The sequence below is a fragment of the Panthera uncia genome, chromosome A2 (assembly GCF_023721935.1).
Source record: "Panthera uncia isolate 11264 chromosome A2, Puncia_PCG_1.0, whole genome shotgun sequence".
Classification (NCBI taxonomy): domain Eukaryota; kingdom Metazoa; phylum Chordata; class Mammalia; order Carnivora; family Felidae; genus Panthera; species Panthera uncia.
The window spans coordinates 6,070,297-6,078,304 of NC_064816.1; the positions used below are offsets into that span (position 1 = coordinate 6,070,297).

An 8,008-nucleotide genomic window follows, 5' to 3' on the forward strand; every position below is an offset into this window, starting at 1 on the left:
TCTCTCTGTCTCAAAAATAAATAAACGTTAAAAAAAAAATTTAAAAAAAAAACATGGAAAGTAAATGAAGGGTGGGCTGAAAAGTTCTTAGGAAATGAGCTTTCCAGGCTAGAGGAGTGACTGAAGCAATAGAAGATATGCTTGCCATGTACTCAAAGATGGATAACATGGCTAAATTTAGTAGGAAAATCCTTGAGGACAGCCCTTAATCCAAGACAGAGCACTTATCTGTGAGTCTTGATGGCCGAGGGTAATTGTAGACAGGGACTCTTAAAAGGAGAGGAGAAAATCTCTTGATAGAAGTAAAACAGTTTGTTTTCTAAGATCTGAATGAGTAAACATATAATGTATCTGAGTGGTTTATTGTTCAAAAGCCTAAAAATGTGATAGAGATTTAGGAGATAAAACCTGAATGCCTGTTTCCACTGGGACCTATTTTAATCCTGAAAGCTTTTACTGGAAGGAGGTTTCAGTGTCCTGCGTGAACACCACCACAGGAGGAAATGGGGCCCACCAGTTCTGCTCCCAAGACCCAACACAGAGAAGGATCTGCATAGACCTTCCAGCCAGGGAGGGAACAAGATGGCACCTTGAGAGTTGGGACGAACATGTGGGTAGAGGTGCTTGGTATGGAGAACTCACCTTTCCATCCTGCCAGCCATGACCTGGGGTATGAACCTGATGGATTGCCAGGTTTCCTATACCTAACAGCCTGCTCCTGCCCAGGAAGGCACCCCCTCCCCTCATTTCCTGCCTTACCCAGAGCCTGGGGCCTGCTTCCAATTCTGTGTCTTCCTCTCTCTCTGCTCCTCTCCTGCTCACGCTCTGTCTCTCTCTCAAAAATAAATAAACATAAAAACAAACAAACAAACAACGATGGGGTTCATGCTGGTAACTACTTCCTGTTGACATCACCAGGGATATATAAGATAATATTTGCAACACCTGTGGGCGTGTGGCCCGTGTGTCTGATATATAAACTCAGAGATGAGAATTACAAGAAGGGGACATGGCACAGAATACCTCTCAGGACAGGCCTGGGTTCCAGCTCTACGGTTTACTACATCTTCAACCTTGGGCAAGTGGCTTGCCTTATCTGTGTCTCAGTTTCTCCATCTGTCACTGGCATGATAACACGTGTACCTACTTTGTAAGGTCATAGAGAACATTAAAGGAGTTAATGTTTGAAAAATGCTTGGAACACCTACCATATCTCACGTGCTATATCTGTATATCATACATAACATTTATAAATTCTTCTGGCACTGACTGTAAGCTCGAGAGGGCAGGAACAAGTGCCTTGATGTATGTAGAAAGTACTCAATAACAAACGATGGGTAAATGAACGAGCAACATTTATGAATGCATCACCTATGTCACACACAGCATCCTACTGATATTCCCAAGCAAAATCACACCCTAAGATACCTGTTCTGTCCTGTGTCCTCTTCTCTGATTCTACCCAGGAATTACTGGGGCTTCTTGGACCCTGCTAACTGTGCACACTATAAGTTTTCTTCTCTGTGTCAACAAACGCAATCAGCATCAGCCTAATGAGCCCAAGTCAATCCAATCTTGTCTGTTCCCTGACTCACAAACCCAGTAGTGATTTGATATTAATGATATTCGCATTCTAGCCTCTTATTTTCAAGTATTGGCTACAGTAATTATTATTTACATTTACTGTGTGTTTTTAAAAATGACCCTCCCTGAAAAATATTTCCAAACCTATTGAATTTATAAGAGAAGCCAAGGATGGACAAGTCACAAAAAGTCTTGACGCTTAGTCTCTGGTTTGGCTCTTCCTAATTGGTAAATTATGTAAACTTCCAACGTCTCTCTTGAGATCAAGTCCAGTTTGGACTGTGTGGGAGGGAAACCTCATGGCATTTGAGAAATAGTGGTGGTATTCTGGGGCCGATGTCTGCTTCGGAGTGTGTGTGTGTGTGTGTGTGTTCTGCATCTTGCTGTGGGGTCAAGGTAGACCCCTCTCCTTGGGAAAATTTTTCCCAGATATTTTGCTCTGGGCTTTATTTTTACACATGGCTTAAAAAGTGCTGTCAGTAGGACCGCTAAGCACTCTTTACTACGGACTTGAAATTTTTATTTAGCAGCCACCTTTAAAAAGCTAAAAATAAACACGTGAAACTAATCTTAATAGCGTATTTTAAAACATTATCGCCAAGATATTTTCATCTGTGCATGCAATCAGTGTAGAAATTAATAGAGATAGTTGACGTATTTTTGTGTGCTATCAGAAATCCAGTTTGCACTTTCCACTCACAACACAACCTCGGTTTGTAAATTGAGTTTTATTGGATGTACCTGCTCTACATTTACATTGTAAATGACTCACAGCTGTGAAATAGGAGTCCCGTATGTAAGTTGCTGCAAACATACTTAAAAGTTTTCCACTTAAAGATCATGTCATATGAACACTGAAAAGTTCCTACTGGGTCTAGTAACAAAGGAGTCATTGTGACCTTACCAAGGCAAAACCCACAGAATGGTGAGGGCACACACAAGGGTGGGGGTAGTCTGAGAAGGTTCTTGAAGATGAGGCTCCAGAGGCACATGATGTAGAGGGCCTTTTCTCAGCAGCTCACAACAAAGGGGAAGGAATAGAAAGAGCCTTATCGAAATATCAGGCAAGTTAGGGGATCTTAAATAGGTATGAAGCAGAAAGAAAAGTAGGGAATGTTTGAAACAAGCCTTGTGAAAAAACAGGGAATAAAAATGCCAACACATGAAAATAAAGTAAAATTTCCAGTCATTACGGATGCTTCGCAGGGGAGGCAGGTGATTTTGGATTTATAGTGGTACCAAAATATGTGTGCTCTTCTCAGTAGTTATAAGACCAGCAGTATCTAGCATAGCAGATAAACAGGGTCTTTCAGATTCGAAGTTTTATAAGGCAGATATGACAAGTGTTAAAGAATTCTGGATTATTCCAAGGGAATTATTGAGATCATAGACCATGGAATCCAGGAGTGATAGGGATAGGGGAGAAAGTAAGGTGAAGATACGGTGATCTGGCATCACTTCCGATCTTGAGGGACAGGTAACTATTGTATGAGTGTTTGAGTGAAAACTGAAAATGAGGAATTTATGGTGGGTGAATATGTTTTCTGAATTATTTATTTTTGGTCATGACCATTTCAGTTGACGTAAATGTCTGGGATATAGGAACGAGTTGCTAAGAATGGGGCAGATGATAATTTCATTATTGGTTTAAGCTCTGAAGGAGCTATGAAAACAAAGAGGTCCATGGGTGACCAAATGAATAGTCACATAACACAGAAGGATGGTGGGGTTGGAGACTTAGAGAAAGACTAAGTAACTGTGTGTCCAGAGAGGGAGGACCAGGAATTGTGTGGTTCAGAGTGACAAGCACAAGTGAGAATAAATCGTAACAGAGAGCATCTTACAAAACCATGGAGGAGAAACGATCTGGAGTAGATCCTGAGTTTTAACCTTGAACTTTCTGGTTCTGACACAAATTTATTTGATGATGTCCCAGGACACAAGTCAGACCTATCCCCAAAGGTAGAGAAGGAAGGTGGATGTACAAGATACCAAATAGAATGCTCCTAAGAAGGCAGGCCTCATTTATCATTTTAATCCAATATCATGACTTATTTTTATAGGGCAAAAGGAAAAGAAGTATGATGGTCAAGACTTCACAGAGGAAGCAACATGATTGTGGAAACCAATCCAAACTGAAGTCTCGCTTAAGTGTCTCAATCCCTTTGAGGATGTCCAGTTATGTATTTAAGACGCCAGTTACCAGAATCACAGCCCATCCTGGCAACGAGGTCAGATGCCATCACTGGGAGGGAACCTTGGATAAGCCCCAACAGGTTTGCTGGCAAAAGAGACTGCAAGGTCTCCAGGCCTGCAGCAGCACAGGGGAACCATTAAGCACTTTGGACCTTGCCAAAGCCTTGCAAAAGCTCGCACCTCAGTGGACAGGTGGCTATCTGCCAGGTGTTCTTGCAGGTGGCCCGAACTCGAGCCCCATGCCCATCCTTGCCAGCTCTTCGGATTTGGCCAAGATGATTCCAGAAGCTGGTCTGGGTATCCCGCAGCTCATGTGCAAACAATTTCTGGTGACTGAGGAGGATATCAAGAAACAAGAAAAGAAAGTGAAGACGGCAAGAGAAAGGCTGGCTACAGCACTGGCTATAGACAGACTCGCTAGCGAGGCAGAAAAAGTGAGGGGCCAAGAAGGACATCTCGAAAAACACCACGAAGAAAAGGAGAGCCCTGTGTAGATGGAATGCAGCACAGCACTTTATTAATGTCCCTTTGCAGTGTCCATTGTGTCTTCGTGCTCTGAGCCCCTGAAACTTAAGTATGTACCAATACTTTCCTTGTATTAAATTGTATTGTGTGACACAATGGAGACAGTGATTTTTTTTGAGCTGCGAGATTGGGTTTCCGGTGAGGGGAGAAAGGAGATCTTTCCTTTCTGTATTGTACTCTTGTCTTCCTTTACTTTCTTTACTGTGTCATTTATTTGTATTTTCAAGTCAACCGAGTTATCAAAGTCACGGGATTAGTGTTCTGGCCTCACAGAGTAAAACCTGCCTAGTTAATTTTGTGTAATATTCCAACAGATTCCAACATAATATTTCATTAAAGCTGTTATATCTATGCTCTCAAAGAAGATATGTCTGTAGGTCTCTATTTTTCTGTTCTTTGTTGCATGTGAACTCAGAGGTCAACAGAAAGAAAAAATAAGAGACTTCCCATTTTTTAAATACCTGTACGTGTTGAAAATTTGATCCATGAAAATTGATGTGCCATTTTGGGGATCATGATGTCAAGAGGGACTGTTCTCAGCATCTTTACTCTATCAGTGAGCCACTGCTTGTTGGGATTTGTCTGCCCAACTAACCTGTGGCAATATTCAAATCCCTTCCATCATTACTTATTTTGTCTCATGGACTCATCAATTTCTGAGAATGAATTGATAGAAAATAACAGAATATTTGTAGTATTTCTATCTTCCCTAAAAAGGAGTTATTTTAAGATTGAATCTTGAGGGACCTGGGGGGGGGGGTGCTCAGTCAGTTGAGCATCTGACTTCGGCCCAGGTCATGATCTTGCTGCTTGTGAGTTCGAGACCTGTGTCGGGCTCTGTGCCGACAGCTTAGAGCCTGGAGCCTGCTTCAGATTCTGTCTCCCTCACTGTCTGCCCCTCCCCCACTCATGCTATGTCTCTCTCTCTCTCTCTCTCTCTCTCTTTCTCAAAAATAAACATTAAAAAATTTAAAAAAATAACTGATTTAGATACACTGATTTTCTCTCCTTTCCTCATGACTCTTGTTAACATTTTTCTGGGTTCACATTTCTGCTTCCTGATGAACATTCTCTACTGGTTCTATCACTGAAGGCCTGTGGCAGGTCAACGTTGAGTCTGCCTGTATTTCAGAAAGTGCTTTTATCTTTTTCTTTGAAAGATAGTGTGGTGAAGTGTTTAATTTAGGTTCTTAGTAATTTTTTCCTTCCTCGCTGCTTAGTCTTTCCAAGTGTCCATATCATTAGCTATAAAATGGGAGTGCAGCTGTCAAGGATGGTGAGTTTAAGTGAGATCGTGCACACAGAGCTTGCCAGTCATGTTGCTTAGTAGATATTACTACTCTTATTACTACAATACTCTTATTATTATTATAATCTCCAGAGAAGACATTCTCAGAGACTGCTTGGGACTGAGGATGTGAACCTCACACCAAGTAAGTACGAATGGTGGTATCACTGTTACTTCTCAGCCCTTGTGTCTTCAGCCGTGATCGTCTGCAAACTGCGTAGAGATTGGGCCATCTGTTCCCATGAACCCAAGGCAGGACAGCATAGCTCCCTGACCCTGGGTCACTCTAGGCTGCTTCCTGGGGAGCCCCTGCTCTATCTTGTTGGATGAAGAAAGACTGTCTGGCTTTGTCTTTAGATTTTTTTCCCCAATGAGCTTTATTTGTCTTTAGATCCAAAGCAGACCCAGTATCTCTCTCCAGTCTTGGTATTACTCTGGGGACTGAGGCTTTCTGGATACCTAGTGATCCCAGCTCCAAGTCCCAAAGTTGATCATGGAGTCATTTATGACTCGCTCGTTTCCTTCTTGGACCATTTCCCATCATGGGGGACCCATGATGGGAGAGGAGCCCCTGAGGTAGACTGGTATGGAAGTCCTGGTGCACCTGAGCTTCAGGGAATGAGGCGGTGTAAGGGGAACTTTGGGGGTGGGGCAAGATGGAGGAACAGAGATGGCAGTGATGGCTGGCACAGAGGCAAGGGGAGGTGTGCTCCCAGGTTTCTAGGAAGAGAAACCTCACACTGAGGTGGGATGTTGATTTTATACAATGACAGTGTCTGTGAATCTTTTTTTTTTTTTTTTTTTTTTTGCCAGTTCTAGTGCCCTTGAGGGACGAAATGGCATAAAACCAAAAGACAGGGTTGCAGTTGTCCTTTGAGGACTTAGTGAAAGGGGAAACCTTTCATCTTTGTCCCCTGGGAACTAGTTAGGGGCCAAGTCAAGAAGGGCTCAGAGGCTGTGTCCGACCAATGTGGTTTATTTCTATTCCAGCCAAGCTCCCTTGGAGCCGCAGGCAGAGCTCACTGCAACTTCAGGTCTAGGTGTGGCAGGTAATAGCCCAGGCTGTGTTGCTGAACCTCGTAGTCTCCCTCCTTCTTCCGCAGGCGGATGGTGACCTGCAAGGGCAAGGAGAGGGCATGAGAATGGTCTGATCTGCTACATGGGACTCCGGGGATGGAGATGGCCAAAGCCACAGAGGCTTGCCTCCTATATCTCTCTCGACATAATTTTCTCTTACTCCTTCTTTTCCTTTCCCTTGTCCCTCTTTTTTTAAAAAAAATTTTAAGTTCATTTATTTATTTTTGAGAGAGAGACAGAATGAGTGGGAGGAGCAGAGAGAGAGGGAGAGAGAGAATCCCAAGTAGGCCCTCACTGTCAGTACAGAGCCCGATGTGGGGCTGGAACCCATGAAGCACGAGACCAAGACCTGAGCCGAAATCAAGAGTTGGACACTTAACCAAGTGAGCCACCCAGGTGCCACTGCTTTGTCTCTCTTTTAAAAAAAATTTTTTTAACATTTATTTATTTTTGAGACAGAGAGAGACAGAGCATGAACGGGGGAGGGTCAGAGAGAGAGGGAGACACAGAACCAGAAACAGGCTCCAGGCTCTGAGCGGTCAGCACAGAGCCTGACACGGGGCTCGAACTCACGGACCACAAGATCATGACCTGAACCAAAGTCAGATGCTTAACCGACTGAGCCACCCAGGTGCCCTGCTTTGTCTCTCTTTTATCTCTTTCTCATCTTCTCTCTTCCCTTTAACTTTGTTTTTCTACCATTTTGTCTGATATCCCATTCATACCCTCTCCCTCCCTCTCTCCATCTCACTCATTCACCCCCTCTCCCTTCTTCTCCTTCCACACACACCCCCTCTAGCTTAATTGAGGTATAACTGATGTACAATGAACGCATACATGTAGAGCAAATGATTTGATAAGTTTTGATTATAATTTGAACCATCACCACAATCAAGACAAGGAGTGCTCCTCATCCCCAAAAGTGTCTTCGAGCCCCTCTGTAATCACTCCTTCCTTGCCATTTGCAAGCACATTCTCATTCCCAGGCAACCCCTGATCTGATTGATATCCCTATAGATTAGCTTACATTCAACAATTTGCTTATAAACAGGATCATAAACTATGTATTCATTGTTATCTGGCTTCTTTCCCTCCACATTATTATTTTGAGATTTATACATGTCAGTGCATGTATTTATAATTCATTCCTTTTTATTGCTGAGTAATATTCCATCAGGTGATAGATCACGGTTTGTCTATTCACCTGTTGATGGACTTCTGGGTTGTTTTCAGTTTTTGGCTAGTAAAATAAAAGTTACTATGAACATTTGTGTACATGACTTGGTATAGATTTTCTTTTCTTTTCTTTTCTTTTCTTTTCTTTTCTTTTCTTTTCTT

The 8,008-nt window shown here is 42.7% G+C and overlaps 2 protein-coding genes across 3 annotated transcripts in view; one reads left to right on the plus strand and one right to left on the minus strand.

Annotated features, from left to right (window-relative positions):
* Nucleotides 1-2,516: 2,516 nt before the first annotated feature.
* On the plus strand, nucleotides 2,517-4,401 carry LOC125930592 (methyl-CpG-binding domain protein 3-like 1). Of its 2 annotated transcripts, none has more exons than XM_049642477.1 (2): nucleotides 2,517-2,648; nucleotides 3,648-4,401. In XM_049642477.1, the coding sequence occupies exon 2, from the start codon at nucleotides 3,666-3,668 to the stop codon at nucleotides 4,272-4,274; it is 609 nt and encodes a 202-aa protein (XP_049498434.1). In that variant the 5' UTR covers nucleotides 2,517-2,648; nucleotides 3,648-3,665; the 3' UTR covers nucleotides 4,275-4,401. The 2 variants fall into 2 exon arrangements, with proteins under 2 accessions (XP_049498434.1, XP_049498435.1); XM_049642478.1 differs by lacking the exon at nucleotides 2,517-2,648 and adding an exon at nucleotides 2,681-3,061.
* Nucleotides 4,402-6,549: 2,148 nt separating this feature from the next.
* The window catches only part of LOC125930535 (mucin-16-like), a 75,866-nt gene continuing 74,407 nt past the window's right edge, over nucleotides 6,550-8,008 (minus strand). Inside the window, 1 exon segment of the mRNA XM_049642364.1 lies at nucleotides 6,550-6,708. Within this exon segment, the coding sequence (XP_049498321.1) occupies nucleotides 6,613-6,708 (96 nt within the window). The 3' untranslated portion in view covers nucleotides 6,550-6,612.

Bases quoted from the DNA above. Each gene is read 5' to 3' on its own strand.
- LOC125930592 (XM_049642477.1), top strand. From the start codon at position 3,666: ATGATGGTCAAGACTTCACAGAGGAAGCAACATGATTGTGGAAACCAA.